Source organism: Ammospiza caudacuta, chromosome 9, assembly GCF_027887145.1.
Source record: "Ammospiza caudacuta isolate bAmmCau1 chromosome 9, bAmmCau1.pri, whole genome shotgun sequence".
In the NCBI taxonomy this organism is placed as follows: domain Eukaryota; kingdom Metazoa; phylum Chordata; class Aves; order Passeriformes; family Passerellidae; genus Ammospiza; species Ammospiza caudacuta.
The window spans coordinates 7,312,493-7,331,843 of record NC_080601.1 but is presented as its reverse complement, the minus strand read 5'-3'; the positions used below and the strand labels follow the sequence as shown (position 1 = coordinate 7,331,843).

Sequence of the window (19,351 nt, the reverse complement as noted above, 5' to 3'; positions counted from 1 at the left end):
AAATTGCTAATTTTAGGTAGTAAATAAATAGGTAATTTTTCAACCTATTAACTGTAGCTACACAATACTACTATTACTTCCAACACAAATCACCTATATTTTTACCCCAAATTGACTTACTACAATACCTCTTTCACAGTTCTAATTCTCTAAAATATCTAGTAATTTTATATACTTTAAAACTTATTGCATATTTTAAAACTTGTTTCTAGTTCAGTCTCTCAACAATATCATGTCTATTCCATGACCTTCCAAAGTCAACACTCCTTATCTCAGTGTTTGCATACAGATGTACAAAACTGTGTAAACTTTCTATCAAGTTTTTAAAATTCTTTGCAAATCCATTTCTCAAAGGGAGAATCACTCAGGAAAGCATCCAAGAGCAGATTCAGGCTAGAGCATGGACTGGAAACTGATATTTTGGCAAAAATATTATTGGAATGAGGAATTGGTTTAGAGTACATCTATGAAATTCAGCACTGAGAGACAGCCAAAGACCATTGTGAAGGAGAGAGAGGTTTAGCAGGTATTAGGTGAAGAAGTCACTCAACATAAAGTGCATTTGCAGGGATTTTACCAATTTTCTCTCACTTTCTTATGCTCCTGCACTGCTTTGTTGAACACACTGGCTTCTGAAGGCATCCAACAAACCTTGGGGTTTGAGATTTGTTCAGAACCACCTTCTTTCACCTGTTTTATACATTAAATACACTGAATCACTTAAATTTTTTTTCTTCTTGTGTAAAAAAATGAGCATGATTTTGAGCACTGAATTTGCTTTTCTACTGGGAGATGTGTCACACTGACAATTTTTCCTTTTATTCTGCATTTTCTTCTTCAGTTTACGCATCTCCCTGATGGTGGGAGCACATTCTGTGCTCCAGCATGACTTTCCCATGGTTTTTATGAGGAAAAGGAAGGCAGAGGCAGGCAGAGCACTTGAAATCCTGAGCAAAGGCAGCCAGACAGATGGAAGGAACTCAAGAGCCCTGAGCAGACATGTGCAATGCGTGAGGGGTTTCCAGTTTAGGGATGTCTCAGTAAACAATTTAGGGAATTCCAAAGGCCTGAGCAGGAGCCAGAGTCTTCTGAAGCCTCAAGCATAAGGCAGGAACTTATGGAAACTCTGGAAAAAAGTTTCAAGCCAGAGTTGCATGTGTCTCCAGCAGATGTGAGAGTGAATATAATTATCAAATGCTTCCTTTAAACTGAACCTCACTGCTTTTTTGAGGGAGCTTTGTAGAGAAAGTGCTCAAAAATTGAGAGCTTTCATTTAAAAATTTAAATTTTCCCCTGTCTCTGACTAAACAAGAGGGTGGAGATAGACTGATTTTCAGCAAGAGGCACCAAGTTTAGCTCCTTGCTGCAAGTCAACCAGTTCATTATTTCCACCCTTGAACTGAAAACAGCAACTCAGAAAGCGGCACAGAACAGCCTCACTCCACAAATCCCAACTCATTCCTGAGGTATTCCAAGGGAACAACACTTTCCCATTTATTTTGATCATTTACTCTTCCAATAAGCCTCCAAATTCTATCCTCACCCTCTCATTTCACATCTCCCAGCCCCTCTTAAATGGGTTGTCCAAGCAGAGATGCCTTTTTAGAGTGGTTTTGATTTTCTTTGTCCTCCCATCTGCCAATGTGTGGTTTAGGTCACTCAAAGAATCACCAGCAAGAGCAGGTTTAATATAAACTTGTGAAGGCACAACAAGGTTTGATGGCAAGGGTCACTCTATTACTTAGTATACAGATAAAGCAGACAAAGAAATATCAGATTAAAGCAAATAAAAACATATCAGACAAAGCAATCAAATTACTCTGATTAATATCAGATTAATATCAGATCAGAATGATTCATGTGGAGACCAGGGAGGCTAAAAGGTGAGGAGGGAAAAAGTGAAGAATTCCAAGGGTTGAGTCCCGACAGAATAAACCCCCTTGCCAATCTCAGCCTCAGACTGGCTCAACAATTTAGGTCTAGATGGTTTATTAATCATAACAATATCTAATCATGGTTTATTATTCATAACAATATCTAATCAACACTAGCAGTTCTTAGTAAACTGACCAATTTAACACCTTTAATACGATTCAATTGAATTTTCTGTAAGCTCAACAGAACCATAAATCTGACCAAAATAAATAAATTAACCAAAATTTAATGGCAAATCTAAAATGGCAACCTTGATAATACACATGCATGCAGGCAGACAGAAATTTGGAAATTCTGAAATTCCCCTGGAGTTCAGTGAAAGTCTCACATCAGGCACCTTTGAATCTGGAGCTCAGACTCGAGGAGTGGGGACACCAACCCAACTGCATCATCAGCATGCAGCAATGTGAATTATTTGCTTTTTTTCTTCCCTGCCCCTCAGCAGCTCAGTCAAGAGTACACAGAGCCCCTGGGTTTATCCTCCACACCCTGTTTTTTGCATCAGGACTTTTTGTGTCCTTCCTTTCTTCTGCTGCAGCTTTCCCCACACAAATTCAAACACGCACAGAGACATTCTTGCTTTTGCTGTTTCGTTCCATCCCACTGGGACTCCAGGATCCCTGTTCTGGTATCGAGGGAATGAAACTTTGCTGGCCAAAAGGGATTTTTATAAGTGCATTAAAATATTTCCCTTTAGGGAGTGCTCGAGGAGATGCAGGCCTAAAGTGAATTATTCCACATTTTCACTTCTTTCAGTTCTAGAGGCTCCAAAGGTATTTGCAGAGGCCATTCTGAGTGTGACAATCTGCCTTTGGAAAGGCAGAGCTGGGAAGGCTTTTTTTGGGTCGTGTTTGTAGAATTTGTTTTATGCATCAGGACTTTTTGTGTCCCTCCTTTCTTCTGCTGCAACTTCCCCCAGACAAATTCAAACACACACAGAGACATCCTTGCTTTTGCTGTTTCATTCCATCCCACTGGGACTCCAGGATCCCTGTTCTGGTATCGAGGGAATGAAACTTTGCTGGCCAAAAAGGGATTTTTATAAGTGCGTTAAAATATTTCCCTTTAGGGAGTGCTCCAGGAAATGCAGACTAAAAGTGAATTATTCCACATTTTCACTTCTTTCAGTTCTGGAGGCTCCAAAGGTATTTGCAGGAGGCCGTTCCGAGTGTGACCTTTGGAAAGGCAGAGCTGGGAAGGTTTTTTTTGGGTCGTGTTTGTAGAATTTGGCCTGTTCTGCTGTAATATAGAGCATGAGCAGGAGCGAGAGGAAGAAAAGCCCCCCAGCCCTGACCATGCCTTGTTCCCTTAAAGGAAGGATCCAGCTGTGGGGACACCCCATTGCCGTGGACTGGGCAGAGCCAGAGGTGGAGGTGGATGAAGACACCATGTCCTCAGTGAAGATCCTCTATGTGAGGAACCTCATGCTCTCCACCACCGAGGAGACCATTGAGAAGGAGTTCAACAGCATCAAACCAGGTAGGTGCTGTGCCTCCTAAACAAATGGAAATGTTTCTGCCTTCCTAAAATGCCACAAGAGATAAAAATAGCTGGGTTTTTCTTGCTGTGAAATGCCACAAAAATTGTGGTGGGGCTGAAGGCTCCCACCCAAAATGCCATCCCATTAAAGGCTGTTTAATTCCCAGCCAACATGGAGGAGGGTGATTGGCAACTGGAAGAGACCCAAAATGCTGAATGGGGTTGCCCTGTGTCCTCAAAATGCTTTGGAATCATTTAGTCTTTCTAAATAAGAGTTGGTGAAGCAGCTGGATGACTTCAGCATTCTTCTGTGGCAAGGGATGGTGATAAAAATAGAGTGATTTAATACAAGTCCTTTTTATCTGATCTGTCTAAATTCTGAACTCATTTTCATACATCCCCCCAGTCCTCTTGTAAATTGGTGAATAATTAGTGCTTTCCATTTAATTTAATATTCCTTTGGGGAATATCTTACATGTACTTAGGGTGAGATTTTTCAAAAAAAGGCAGGGAGAATTAGTTGGGAATTAAAAAATAAAATTAGTTGGGAATAAAAATCCTGCTGGCTTTCAAAGGAGATTTTACTTCTGAGTTGCTCCAGCTTTAGGAAATTCCACCCAAAACCAACAAAGTAAAAATAACCCTTTTCTGCAGCTCTGCAAGCCACACAGTCCGTTAGGCATTAGGAACTGATGCTTGGCAATGGGAAATCTCCTTTCATCTCACTCCTGTTAGCTTCCTTCTATTAATTTTTAAAAATACGCTGCAGAGCTTCAGTTTTCTTCCTCCAACTTCTTAATTTCATGCCTTTTTCTGGACTGGGCTGCAATGCAAAGGGATTCATGAGTTTTCCTTGTGTCCTTCCAATATTTCTGGCTCATACTTTTAGCCACCATCGAGCTGTTGCAGAACCCGTTTTACTCCTGAGTTAAATTTATGTTATCCCACTCTCTGAACTGCTTCCTTCTTTTATTTACCCAGTTTTGCTCCCGAGCTTTGAGCAAGCTCACACTCCCCAGAAACACATTTGTGGCCTTTTGACACTTTGGTAACAGTCATCTGCTTTGCTCCTAAGAAGTTTTCCACTATAACAACACAAGTTCTGCATCATCTTTCATCTTCCTTTTATCATCTCAGCATTCACATTGGAATTTTTTTTTTTTTAATGGACAGCTTTTGGTGGCTAAAATCAGGAATGGGTGCATTAGAGCAGCAAAACTTCCAGCTTTGGGGAGAGAAAATGCAGGTTAAGTTACAGTGAGATCAAAAAAGGCAGGAAGGATGTGAAATGATTCATTGCCCTGCAATGATTCTCTGCCTCACTCATTGAGCCACATTTCAACACTACTTAGCAGAAATTACCTTGGATCCAGGGCATTAGGAAGCTGTTTTGACATCAACAAATCATGCAATAAAAATGATCCAGAGTTTCACATGACACAGCAATTGCCACATCTCTGAGGGCTCCACAGGCAGCACCAGGAATGCTAAGCTGGGACACAGCGCAAGGAGCACCCCTTAAATCTGTGCTAAATTCACAGCCTGATGACTTCTGCAGAGCTGTCTCTCTGAAAAGCCCTGCCCTTGCTCCCTAGGAATCCCAAGGAAATTCCTCCTCCATGGAGCTGACCCAAGGGTGGGTATCACATTGCTTGGCCCAGCAGAGGCAGAGGCAGTGGAGAGCAGAATTTTTGGCTCAGGGTTGGTGTCCTGGAATGCTCTCCAGCAGGCAGAAGGGGGATATTCAAAACACAGCGAGTTCATTAAAGCTTCCACTTGTAAACAAAGCATCAGCATATAACTCCCATAAATTCAGGCTCGGAAAATCATCCTCTGTCCCAGAAGGACACAAAGTGCTACTTTACCATCCCTGTGTCATTCCAAGACGTGCAACCTGCTTGGGCTATGGGCTGGGACAGGCTCATTTAGCCCTCTGCAGCTCCTAATGATTCCCCTGAACACCAAAGAAATTTGTTTCCTCCTGCATTTTTCTAAGTGCATGCTTTTTGTGGCAATATGACATTTCCCTGTGCACCTGTTCAGCTTTAAGAGATAAGAAGCCAACAGAAGAGTTGTTGAGTATCCCTTAGCCATGTTTCCAGAGGATATTTCTGGGGGTTTTACAGAAGGCTGGGCTGGCTGATGTTGTTCTTCCCAAACCACAGGAGCAGAGAAGATGAGGAATTAAAGAAATGGCTGAAGGCTGTGGCCATGGGGAGCAGGACTGGTGGGGTTATTTTGGAGACAGACTCCTCAGTGCAGAGTATGAGTTCCTGGCATCAGAGCAGCTGAGAGGGGAAAGAGAAAACTGGGGGGGATGGACTTAGAAAAGAACAAGAAGTCATTTGCATTTGAATTACTTCGGATAAATTGGATGTAAGAAAGATTCAGGCTGGAAGAAAGAATCTCCAGCCCAAGCTCCATCCTCAGCTGCAGAGCCTGGCTGGGACCATGTCCAGGTGAATTGGGGCATCCAGGGAAGCCCCACTGCCACAGAAATGGCTGTTTCCTAGGGAGAGGCTTTTTCTTAGGGTGAGACCTGCTGCCCCATCAGCCACAGCCCATCCCAGTGCCCAGGGCTGGCTGTTCATTCTTCCTGAACATCCTGAGCTGGTTGTCAAGGAGAAAAACCTCCTTGTTTTATGGCAAAAGCTGCCTCCAATGCACATACAAAAGCAGGGAGATGGGGATCACAGGGGGATGTTCCCACAGCCGGTGCGTGGTCAGTCACAAAAGGAAGACACAAGACCAAAGCAGTGTCCAACAGAATGGTTTGGACAGGAGAATTTCCAGTTTAATGGGAATCTTACTGGTGTCTGACCCCAAACCCTTCTAGTTTGCCTTGAATTGCTACAACCATTATATATTGATTTTCCTCTGGAATATGCATCCAAAGAGGTGAGGGGACACTGACCTCTTGTTCTTCCACCCTTGCTCAGCCTTTGCTCTCCAGGGGTTCATAACCTGACAGAGCCACTCTTTCAGGTCTCTGCTTTCTGACTAACCCCCACTTCCCACTAATATTCCAATGTTTTCCACAGGTGCAGTGGAGAGAGTAAAGAAAATTAGAGACTACGCCTTTGTGCACTTTAATAAAAGAGAACACGCAGTGGAGGCCATGAAAGCCTTGAATGGGAAGGTAAAAGCTGCTGTAAATGTTAATTCCTGAAGCTTACAGTGCAGTATATTACACAAAGCCACCCGCTTTATTAGCTCCAAAACTCTCCTGGAGGTGTTATGCCAATTTGCTCTTTGCTGGTTGCTTTTATACTCCTGGATTTGTTTTTCAGCAGCTCTGTTGTACACAAACGATTCATTTTGGCTCCTTGGATTTGTGCTAAGTGTTTGCCCTGCTCTAACTCACTGCTCAGATGAAAAAAAAAAAAAAACCAGGAAAAGCTGAAAGAAGAACTGGGAAAGGAGGGGTGAGGATCCCCCCCTGGCTCACACTCACATCCTTGTTCCAGACTGCCAACAAAAACACTGGCAGGGCAAAGTGGGACAAACGAGGTCAGCCCAAACATCTGCTCCGAGTTCAAATGCGGATTTGTGAGGAGGCTGCTGAATTTAGCCCTTCTTGCACTGCATGTAATTCACTCTAAAGCCAGAGCTGTTCCCAAAGAGGTGTTAACCCCGCTCCTATTTTTAGTGCCACTGCTGTTCTCCACGGGAGCATGTGGAATCTCACTGCCTTACGAGCTGCTTTGCAGGGAAGTGAAGCCTTTTAAAGGCTTTGCTGAAGGAGCCTCTCCCAACTGGAGCCAGGGCTGAGCACTCTCAGGTTAAGTTTTCACCCGTGTGAGGGAGATCCAGGGCTTTTTTGGGGTGATTCTTCCCATCCCGTTAGGACGTGGGGGCAAGCTCCCCCGTAGACTGGATTTCCATCAAGCACTTTTAACCACTTCCCCTGCTGCCTTAAACAGCTGGAACAGAGGCTAGACAGAATTAAGGGGAAGGATATTTATATTTAATAAAAGGATATTTATTGTAGGGCCTTCAAGGCCACACCCTGGCAGTACCAGAGCCACGGCTTTGGCTCTGACTCAAGGGTGAGTATCACATTGCTTGGCCCAGCAGAGGCAGAAACAGAATTTGCTGCCCGGATGGCTCCAATATGGAAGCAAAAGAGCGCTTGGTCGCAAGATCTCACATTTTTATAAGTTTTGGTCCATTAGCATATTTGAGCTAATTGTCCAATTACACCCCCAGCCCATGAAGTCCCATCTTTCTTATTTTCTCTGTTCAGTCCACATTGTTTATACTCTTGGGCCTGAGATCCAAATCTGGCTGTCCTTGGTCCCCGGCTAGAGAGGGCATTGTTGTGTCTACCTACTCTGTGAAGAGACCTTACCATCCCCTTGTATGAAACCCAAAGCCACACACCCAAGCAGCACACAATCAAAAAGAAAGAAGAAGAAAGCTAAACCCCAAGGCATCATTTCCACCCTGTGTTTGTCCCCTCTCAGGTGCTGGATGGCTCCCCCATCGAGGTGACCTTGGCCAAGCCGGTGGACAAGGACAGCTACGTGAGGTACACGCGTGGCACGGGTGGCAGGGCCCCGGTGCTGCAGGGGGACTACACCTACACCCTGGGCCACCTGTACGACCCCGCCACCACCTACCTGGGCGCCCCGGTCTTCTACGCACCGCAGGCCTACGCGGCCATCCCCAACCTGCACTTCCCCGCCGCCAAGGGGCTCAGCGGCAGGAGCATCCTCCGGCCCCCCTCCGTCCGAGGTGATTCCCTCTTGGAGTTTTGGATAAATGAAAACCACCCCCTCGTGCCCAGTGTCTCCTCCAGGGGTCAGGCAGCTGCTTCCCACATGGGTGTTGGTGACATTGGCTTTGCCCCAGCTCCTGGATGCTGTTTTCTCTGGTGGAAAACACTGTGTTTAGGTTCTTGTCTTCCCCAAAGGCTGAAAAAAAATAACCGTTTTCCTGGAAGGAATTTCTAGGTTGCCCTCATTGTGTAAATAACTCACAGATCCTCCTGGTTTTACCCCAGCAGAAAAGACCAAATAAAACAGATTTCCCTTCCCCCTCCCACAGCCAGACACCACCACCACTATTTTTTCCATCTGTGATGATGTTCACAGGGGTTTTTGGATGAGGGAAGAGACGACAAACTGACTCCATGTTTCAGAAGGCTTGATTTATTATTTTATGATATATATTAAAACTATACTAAAAGAATAGGAGAAAAGATTTCATCAAAAAGCTAGCCAAGAATAGAATAAGAAAGAATAATAACAAAAACTTCTGTCTCAGACAGAGAGTCCGAGCCAGCTGACTGTGATTGGCCATTAATTATAAACAACTCTATGAGACCAATCACAGATCCACCTGTTGCATTCCACAGCAGCAGATAATCATTGTTTGCATTTTGCTCCTGAGGCCTCTCAGCTTCTCAGGAGGAAAAATCCTAAAGAAAGGATTTTCCATAAAAGATGTCTGCAACACTTGTCCTTGAAAGTTGAAGTGAAAATTTTACCAGTCCTGGTGTTTTCTGACCCAAAGCTGTGGAGTTTTCCAAGCAAGTCACATTGCCCTGGTGCAGGGTAGGGAATCAAACAAGCCATTCTGTGCTCTGGGAGGTGGAGGCTCCCTTGTCGCAGACATTTCTCCACAGAAATGCTTTCTTTCGGATTTCTGTGTCTTCTGGAGGACAGAGGCCTCAGAAGACAAGGTAAACAATTATTATCAGATGCTGTGGAATGTAACAGGAGTTTCCTGATTAGCTCATTTTCTATGTTTATAATTAAGGGCCAATCACAAAGTGCAAGCCAGGGGACCGAGTCCTTAGCCACAGCTTTGTTTTAGATTCCTTTCTATTCTATTCTTAGCCTAGCCTAGCTACTCTGCAAACCTCTCTCTATATTCTATTAGTATAGTCATAATGTATTATATATAATATATAATAAATCAAGCCTTCTGATTCAAGAAACAAGATTCACCGTCTATCTCTCACCAGCTGCGCCCACACAGGCGCGGTAATACTCCCTTTTGGGAGATTGTTAACTTAATTAACTCAATTCATTCTATGAATAAAAGAGAATATTTCTAAAAACTCTTGAGTGACCCTACCTGGAGCCAAATCAAATCCCCACACTCAGGTACCCCCAAATTAAATGTCAGTGCAGGCATGGTTTGGTCAGTGCAGATGTAAGGTTGGGGCTAGCAAAGAAATAACTCTGTCATCTGATCTTCCTTCCAAAGATGATGCCTTGTGTCCCCAAGCCAAGTCCCACAGCAGGCTGGGACGCTGTGTGGCACCCTGGTAGGCCTGGCAAGGATCATGATGGCCAGTTTTTGTCCCTTCAGCAGGAAGGAGACAAGGCAGCAGGAATACCCCTTGTTCCTCAAGTTTTTCCCCACACAGGTAAACCAGCTCCTCTAAAAGTTGCTCTAGGAAAAGAGCAGATGTGATAATTCCCCACCCATCTCTTGCCTCATGGTCTCCCCAGACTCCCAAGCAGGGCTCCCTGAGAAAAAATGGAAGTGTAATAGGGCAAAACCAAAGAGGATTTTTGTCCATAGGGATGAAATTGTGTAAGCTCTGAATTCTTCAAGGTGTAATTACACTGGTAGGTAACAAAATATGCCAGCTGTCCCCCTCTCTGACTTCCAGCGACAAGGCTGGCTAAAAAGCTGTCCTGAAATCAAAACTGACTAGAGATGATGAAAAGTGGGCAGAAAGAAGCAGTTTTTCCCCAAATCCCCTCACCTATCCAAGAAAGGGTGTCAGTGTTGAGCCTGTATTATCCCACCACCAGAACCTGGCCCACCTGCTTCCCAACCCTCCCAGCAAGCGGGGCTAACTTTTCCATTTCAGCGAGAATCAGGGTCCTTTTTCCGGTGATTTGATTCGGTTTAATGCCTTCTTACATTCCTAGAAATTTACATGAATGTACCTGTAGGGGCTGCGGGCGTCCGAGGCCTGGGAGGCCGCGGCTACCTGGCGTTCCCAGGCCTGGGGCGCGGATACCACCTCAAGGGAGACAAGAGGGGAGAGGAGAAGCTCTATGACCTCCTGCCAGGGATGGAGCTCACCCCCATGAACCACGTCACACTGAAGCCCCAAGGGATCAAACTCGCCCCTCAGGTACGTGACCCCAAAAAGAGCGGCCATGTCCCAAGGGGTGTGTTGGGAAAACGGGCCCCTCGTTGGATCTGCACCGCGGCCTGGTAAATAAATCTGTTCTTGTGTCTCAAAATCATTAAAAAATGAGCAGCACCATTGCATCTTGCAATATCCACCTGCCTCATGGAGTTGTGGAATGGTTGGGGTTGGAGAAGACCTTTAAGATCATCTTGAGTGTCAGGGGAGAGTTGTCATAAATGCCTTAATCTGGTTCTGGCTGTTGCGCCATAAAAATACCGCGAGTCAAGGAATTCCCACCCACGATGGGTTTGACACATAAAATTTGTCACCTGGGGCTGCACCAGGGAACAATGCACAAAAAATAGAAAAATAATGCACATTTTTAAATCATTTATGGCAAAAGAAGTGTTGACATAACCCAGCCTAGCATAGAAACTCTTTGATTTGGTTGTGTGTGTTGATGCAGATGGATGAAGAGGGCTGAGGAGAAATCCACAATAAACTCCCTGAGCTTCTGAGTGTCCAGCTCGGACAGTAACTCTTTTTCCCTTATATTGTGCAGAGCAATACAGGAAACCAACTTCACACTGAATTTTGAAGCATGTCTTTGCCTTTTAACACTCCAATTGCCACAGCATCCAGTTTGCCAAAGTTTATGAAAACATCCTTGTTTCCTCCCAGGAAACTGGACAGTGGGATTTTTTCCCTCCTGCAAAAGTCCCTTAGTCTGTTTTGTCATCAAATCACAGAATGGTTTGGGATGGAAGGGATCTTTAAGGTCACCTCGTACCAACTTGTGCCATGCATAGAGGCACCTTCCACTAGAAATCCCTGGAATGGTTCTGCAGGGCCTTAGGGCAAGTGAAATTCATTTTTATAAAGCCAACTTATAAAGGAGTTGGCACAGCAGGGAACTAGTGTTGCCACAGTGAAAAAATGAGCTGTTGTAATTGAGAACTGAACTATGTAATGAAGCATTTTACACTGCAAGACGCTAAACTTCAGCTGGAGCTGTGGTGGCAAAATTAAAAGCAGCAGTGAGGTTTAAATTTTTCTTTTTAGTTTTAAATCCATTCAAATGTAAGCTGTAAATGAGGTAGACCTCAGCAAGACTTCAAGGTGACCTAATTGTGGCCTTCCAGTGCCTGAAGGGGCTGCAAGAAAGATGGAGAGAGACTTTTAAAGGGCTTGTAGTGCCAGGACACAGGGAATGGCTTCCCACTGCCAGGGGGCAGGGATGGATGAGATATTGGGAGGAAATTCTTGGCTGTGATGGGGGTGAGGCTCTGGCACAGGTTTTTCAGAGAAACTGTGACTGCCCCATCCCTGGAAATGCTCAAGGCCAGGTCAGAGCAACCTGGTTTAATGAAAAGTGATCAATCCCAGCTGGGACAGCACACAGGCAGTGGGTTAAAAACCCCTGGAATCCCAAGCCAAAGCAGGAGTGTTTCTGGACAGCAATTCCCAATTACCATGGGACCAGCTGTGCCAAGGCTGAGGGCAACGTGGTTCAGAATTTCAAAAGCTGCAATCGCCTGCTGAAGCCTGTGGAATTAATTGGATGGAAACAAAACCTTTTTTCTTTTTAAAAAGAAGTCTATTTGGACTTCTTGTGCTCTGTAACCCACTAAGCCAGAGGAGATGAATGCAACCCGAGTTTCTTTAGTCCTCTGAAACAGACATCCATGAGACAGAGCTTCTGAGGAGGATTCAAAGCAAACCACACTGAAATAATCTAATCAGCAAAAGGACTCAGATGCCCAAGTGAGCAGGGAATAATTTCAGGAATTAAACAGATATCAATGTATAAAGCATTTAGATGAATCTTACACTTCAGGGTGGGTGCAGTATTCTATCTGCCATTTATTTTTGATTTTTTGCTAAGCTTTGAGGAAGCTGCCAGAGCTCCCTGAAAACTCTTTGAGGGAAGACAGCTGCTCAGCCCAGGGGCTGGAGCTAGACAAGGAGGCTTCTGCACAGCAATTAACCCCAGCACAAATCCCTATTATTTTTTTCCTTCTAGATCTTAGAAGAAATCTGCCAGAAAAACAACTGGGGACAGCCTGTGTACCAGCTCCACTCTGCCATTGGCCAGGATCAAAGACAGCTCTTCCTCTACAAAATCACCATCCCTGCCCTTGCCAGCCAGAACCCCACCATGTATGTCACTAGTGGCACGTTTCTGAGGCTTAGGCTTTATTTATTAAATTCTATTTTCCCTAACAGCTGTCCCCAAAGTCCCAAGCACACAAGTCTCCTATATTAAAAAATTATGTTTCCTTTTGGAACAGGTTTCTTTTTATTTTAAAAAATATTTATTGAATGTCTTTTACTATATTTATTGAATCTATATTTATTAAATATTAGTTAAATTTTATAATTTTAATTATTTATTTTTTAATTTTTTAAAATTCAATATTTATTTGAATGTTAAAATCTATATTTATTTTATATAAATTTATCTTTATTAAATCATATATGTTTATATAATTATATATACATATATATGTACATATAATTATATATTATATATTTGTATTATATATTGATATATTTATTTGTATTATATATAAATATATCATTATATATTAATTATATATGCATAGTGTATATACAAATATGTATATATATTAAATATTAAATATTAGAGGTTATGTATTATATATAATATAATATTATATACTATATACTACATATTATATATTATATAAAACATATTTTATATATAATATTATATATTATGTATTATAATAAAATATATATGTATATAAATATACATATATATTAAATACTTTTTTAAAAAGTACTGGGAGAAAAACATCCACAGAGTATAATTAAGTGCTGTGCTTGGTGCTCTCTCTGCTGGTGCAAACATCACAGAAAGCCAGACACAATAAGGCAAAAGGGTACTTTTTTGTACAAAAAGAAAGCAAACAATAGCCCTTGTAGGGAAATGAGAGGAATTTGAAGGTACATGCTGATATTTCAGCTCCAAATATGATTGTAAACATTTCTGACCAAAACCACTCTTTGCTGTGTATTGTAAAGAAAAGCCCAGGCTGGGTATTGTAAAGAAAAAAGGCAGCAGGGTTATTTGGGGTTATTTTTTGATGGAAAAAGCACAACAGTCTCTGCAAGGATGTTGTGTCCAGGGTCGATAACCCCAGCCAGGGAGCAGACCACGGGGAGGAGAGCAGCTCTGGTAATGCACCAGCCCAGGGAAGCCACACTTCCATTTGCTGCGTGGGGTGGTGCCAGCTCTAAGCGGATCAAAAATGGGCCCCAAGAAAAAATATAAAACCTTATCTAGCACCCAAGAAAACGGATTGTCCAATCACCACCCCAAGGCTCCTAAGTGAGGATCCATCCAACATTACGATCGCCTCCAATCGCAAGCAAGTTCAGTGGAAAGATCAGGAGAACCTAATAACCCTGAAGAGCCAGATCTTTATAGCTTCTTTTGTATTTAAAACTAAGTAATAAAAACATCTGGCAGGAAAGCCCTGGGGAAAGCAAACCCAGCTAACTTTGTGCTATCACCACTCCAGGGCTCCTAAATGAGGATCCATCCAACATTGCCTCCAATTGCAAGCGAATGTGGTGGAAAGTTCAGGAGAACCCAGACCCTAATAACCCTTAAGAGCCAGATCTTTATACCTTCTCTTGTATTTAAAACTAAGTAATGAAAACATCTGTCAGGAAAGCAAACCCAGCTAACTTTGTGCTGTGCCCACAGACACCCCTTCACACCGCCCAAGCTCAGCGCCTACATCGACGAGGCCAAGACCTACGCGGCAGAGTACACCCTGCAGACCCTGGGCATCCCCGTGGAGGGGGCAGAGGTGCCTCCTGCAGCACCAGCTTTCCCAGGTATGGGCATGTCTGTACAGCAGAGGGCTCCTGGAATATCATTTTTCCTGGTGGCTCCTTGTGGGTGTGAGGAATGAAACAGGTTTTGGTCGCTGAGGACTGGCCTGGTTGTGCTCCCCTGTAGTGACTCATGTTGCTTGTGTGTCTGGCATCTTTAGCAGAGAATTCCAGACTGCTTTGGGTTGGAAGGGACCCTAAAGATCACATAATTCCACCCCCTGCCATGTCAGGGACACCTTCCTCTGTCCCAGGGTCCTCCAAGCCCTGTCCTGCCTGGCCTTGGACACTTCCAGGGATCCAGGGGCAGCCACAGCTGCTCTGGGCACCTGTGCCAGTTTATTGCCCATAAAGGATTTTATCTCTATCACAAATTTCTGTGTCCACACCCCAGAGCAATTCAGGTTGTGGGAACTGGGGTGGGGGGCTCAGCTCCAACCCCAATCCCTCAGAACAATGCCACAGCTGGGATTATGTCCAAGGGGGTCAGAGCAGTGTCCAGGGGCAGAGAACCCCAACATCCAGAGGCCCATCCCAGCTCCACACATCCCCTCCATTCCTCCCAGTTTGTGAAAACCTCCTTCAACTGGGAGCCCCAGAAGGAACACAGGATGCAAAGCTGGTGTCCCCAGTGCCACATCTGGCATGAGTCCCTTCCCTGGCCCTGATGTCACCAGGATGGAGGAGATCCTCCTCCCTGCAAGGCTGATGAATTCATGGGCTCTCTGTCCTCCCCCAGCACCCCCAGCCCCTTGTGAACCAACACTTGGGACTTCATCTGCCAAAGAAATGACGCAGCCATGAAAGTTTGGATCCAATCCCAGCTCTCACACCCCCACAGAAGGTTTTTCTCCCAGTTTGAGAATTTGTAGCTCTTGCAACTGCCCAAAACAGCTTGGAAAATCACAGAAAACACAGGAATTACATTTGCTGTGCTCTCCAGCATGACAGCAGTTCTGATGGAGAGGCAGCACCAGGTGCCAAGCTGCACATGAGGAACCCATTAGTCAGTACTACTGAGTTGTTTGGAGTGTCTCAAGGATGGATTTAAAGAAAAAAAATAAAACATCTATCCGGCTTCCTGCCACAGGAGTCCGCAAAAGCCACAGAAAAATCAATTTGTCTGGGCTTGTGCAGCTTCCGCAGCGTGGAAACCAAATGGGCTCTTTATTGAATCCAGCCCCCACTTACTGCTTAATTAGCATCTCTCCTTTTCTTTCATCCACCCTTATTTATTTGTCTTGGGAGCTTGGCAAATGGACATGCACTAAAGTTGCTGCTTGCAGCACACACCAGGCCTTGGTCAGGGCTCGCTAAAGCTCAGCTCAGGCCATGCCCAGCTCACAGCTCATTTCTCTCCCCATGGTGGCAGCTGTGCCTTAAGTCCCAGATTTCTCAGTTGCTGCTTGAGATGTTGCACCTGGCTTTGCTGGTGCAAAGAAAATACTCTGGAGAGCCACAATATTCAAATTGTAAGGAATTCATTGTGTTTTTTTGCCCAAAATGACACCTCCAATGAGGCAATGTGTGCTCCCTGTTGCCCAATATTTCCATTCCCCCACCAAGAGGACCTTGGCTCTGGCTGACCTGGAGTTAATCCCATTGCCCATGTGGTCAGACAGGATCCTGGGAGATGTATTTTGGCAGCAGAGCCTGCTCCAGCAGATCCAGTGAAAACCCCAGATGCTCTTCCCAAATGTAGGCTTTGTCTTAATCCCTGATTCTTTTACAACAAAACACTGCGGTCTGCTTGACAAGCTGCTATGCCCTGCCTTCAGAGGAACAAGCCCCAAATGATGCTGGTTTCCCAGTGATTCATTCTCAAACAGCAACACTTACATCTTCCCATGGAAAATCTGGAAGTGTTGAAACCACGTTTTCCATTAGAAACCAATGGGAAAAAACCCAAAAAATACCGTCCACCAAATATTTGCTCCCTGCTGTTGCAATTGAGAGGATTTCCCTACCATGGCTGTCCTGAACTGTCTGTATTTTGGTTATGAAGGGATCAGAGCGATATTTTCTTCAAGAATCCTGCCCAATTTTCTCCTCTTTAAAGGGAATTTACTTCAACCCATTTAAGGCTGTATCCTTGCCCTCCTCATGCCATTTAGGATGGACCTGTCCAGAGCACCATTAGAAATAATCAAAACCTGAGGAAAAAATATTCAAGCAGAGAGTGTTTTTCCAGCACTGTGTTTAACTAATCATGGATGAGGAAATGCTTTAATTTTCCTATTAATTAATTAATTTACATTATTCCCACTAACAAACTCACTGCCGCCCAAGCCGTTCCCACTTTAAATCGTCCCATCAAAACCTACCGGGCGATGGTGAATTTTGGATGGATTTTCATTAATCCACGGGTTTTTCTTCTTTTTTTCTTTCAGGATACACCATTGCCAATGCAGCTGCCACTGTCACAGCCACTCAGCTCAAGCAAGCAGTGACATTGGGACAAGATTTGGCCACGTATGCCACCTATGAAGCCTATCCTGCCTTTGCCGTCGCCGCACGGAGCGACGGCTACGGAGCCTTTTAACCAAATTCCCTTAAACCCAGCACAGGCAGGAAGGCAAAGAAAAGCAATCTCAGTCTGGTAATTCAACACCCTCATGATTTTAAGCTAATCTGTGGCCTAAGGTTCATTTTAGTCGGAGTTTCAGGCTTGTAGGTCTTTAGTTTTGAAACGGGGCAGGGGGAGGAGAAATTTTTTTTTAAGTGGTGCAAAATCAGATTTTCACACTAGAAAGCAAAAGCTCAGCCCAGGAAATGAGAGGTTCTCAGGTGTATATATATATATATATTTATATGTATATATATTCATACACCTATTGTGTGTGTGTTTACAAGCAAGTACCTGTGCTGAAAACAGTTGGTCCCGTGGCTGTTGTGACCGGGACTGGGGAAGGATGGGGTGGCCCAGCAAACCCCTCTGTGCACCAGGAATTCTCCTGCATCCACCCCAAAGTTTCCCAGGCCAGAGCAGAGGTGCCCCTTGGCCACATGAGTTTGCCTCTCCCTGCCCCTGATCCCACCAGCATGGAGCATCTCAAGGCTCTTTGAAATTCTTCTTTGCCAAGGCAAAAAAACCATTTATCCTAAATATTTTTGCCCAGCCCTAGAGGCTAATTTTTAACAGGCTTCCATGCTAATTTTATTCTTAAAGCAGGGCACAAGAATTCAGCAGAGCTTTCCCTCTTACTTTGCTCCCTCCCAGCCATATCCAAAAATCAGCAATCAGTGTATTTTTGTGTGCTTCTCATCAAATGGCACATTCACTGAAAAATAGGGAAACTTTTAAGCCTGAGGAGCAGAAAAGTGCTATTCATTAAGGCCAGTTCCCTACTTAATTAGAGCATGAGAGCTCGCGGCCATGGCCCCGAGTAATAGCAGGCACCTCGACAGGAATAAAATTATATCCAAAGAACATTTTCCCAGGTTGGACAGAGCCCTGCCTGCCTTTACACATTAAATCAAGGTTGCTGTCTGCTCTGATTCCAGCAAAAATCAATTTAGTGGAAGAGGGATCATGCCAACAGTAAAGGCACCTCTTAATTTGGAGAGCACCAGAGTTGGTGTTGTGTTTGACCCCTTTGGGGATGCTGGGAGCATCCTTTGGTGTACAGCAGGGGCATCGTCCATTTATTTTTGCCATGGGATCAAGGCAGGAGCAATGATGCTGTGGAGATATGGGAGGAATCCAGTGCTGGGTAACTACACAGACACATTAATCCTATATCATAAATCCTACTTGGTGATGCACACTAAGAAAACTTGAATTTGTTCAGTCTAGGACCAAAAGAACCCTTTGGGGAGGAAAAATTTCCAGCTGGGTTGGTGACACCCAGCAGATCTGGCCCCAGATTTTTCAGCTGCTTTAGATGCTGTGATGTGGCAGAGCAGAAGCCATTCCAAGGGGAGCTTTTCCTGTGCATCCCCCAAGCTGTGCAAAGCACCAGGGTCTGTGACAAGATGGTGACTGCAGCCACCAAGTGTTTCTTTCCTCTTCTGACTCAGTTTCCCCCGGAGTGGAACAAACCCCATCAGCTGTACAGTCTGAGATCCCATTAGACCCCTCCTATTTATAAAGTAGCTCGTTAGGGTGACCCTAAAGGTATTACAAGCCCTCTGTGGCTGCTGCTGGCCACGTTTGGCTTCACAGCAAAGGACAAACCTGGTCACAGAGGGCCAAATAACCAAGAGTGTTATGGATTTTGTGGCTTTTTCTTTTTTTTCTCTTCTGTATATGTCTTTAAGTGGTGTTTGCCAACGAGGAAATATAGCCAGGAGAGTCTCTCAAACCGTTGGCAGGAAGTGTTTCTCACTTTCCATGTTCAGTGAGTTTAGTCTGCTTTTTCAGCTATTTATATAAGTTCAGAAAGATGTCAAAGCAAAGGGCAAGAAGCAGTATTAAAAAAGTGTGCATGAAGCACTTATTTTTGTACGAGTAGTACAAGGTTTGTATAGAGTTTTAACACTGTGAAGTGTAGCGAAAAATCACAATTTCCATTTACTGGAGGACAATCGTGTATGTTTAAAGGGAATGAAGGGGAAAATGGCATCTCAATCATCCATTACAAATTAGAACCAGGACTAAATTCTGTGAAGCAACTCTGTGATTTTGGAGTAATCCGAGGACATTCACTGGACTTTGAAATATCATTAAAACTTTTTAAACCCAAGCCTCAGTCCTTGTATACATCTGTGGTAAACAGGAGCACTCTTTGCTCCAGAGGGATCGATCCCAGGTCACACTGGCAGGGGCACAAGCTGTTCAGGAGTGTTTTCCACTTTGGTGACCCTCACCAAGCACACACAGCAGAAAATTGGCAGGTCTGGCACTTCTGCACTTCTAAGTGAAAAATCAAGGAGTTCTTGGCCTCTTTTGCCAGCACTTCTTTGGTCAGTAATCATTTACCTGTCAGTGCTAGAGGAACTGGGTTTGCTGTGAATTTATTGCAGTGG

General features: G+C 44.2%; 1 protein-coding gene across 2 annotated transcripts in view; it reads left to right on the top strand.

Moving 5' to 3' along the window:
- The window catches only part of A1CF (APOBEC1 complementation factor), a 30,440-nt gene extending 11,372 nt beyond the window's left edge, over positions 1-19,068 (top strand). Inside the window, exons 6-12 of one of the 2 annotated variants that reach the window (XM_058810360.1) lie at positions 3,250-3,414; positions 6,456-6,553; positions 7,881-8,151; positions 10,332-10,516; positions 12,540-12,676; positions 14,253-14,386; positions 16,774-19,068. In XM_058810360.1, the coding sequence (XP_058666343.1) occupies positions 3,250-3,414; positions 6,456-6,553; positions 7,881-8,151; positions 10,332-10,516; positions 12,540-12,676; positions 14,253-14,386; positions 16,774-16,925 (1,142 nt within the window). In that variant the 3' untranslated portion in view covers positions 16,926-19,068. Of the gene's footprint in view, positions 1-3,249; positions 3,415-6,455; positions 6,554-7,880; positions 8,152-10,307; positions 10,517-12,539; positions 12,677-14,252; positions 14,387-16,773 lie in introns of both variants that reach the window. The other variant, XM_058810358.1, reaches the window with a different exon arrangement.
- The last annotated feature ends 283 nt before the right edge of the window (positions 19,069-19,351 follow it).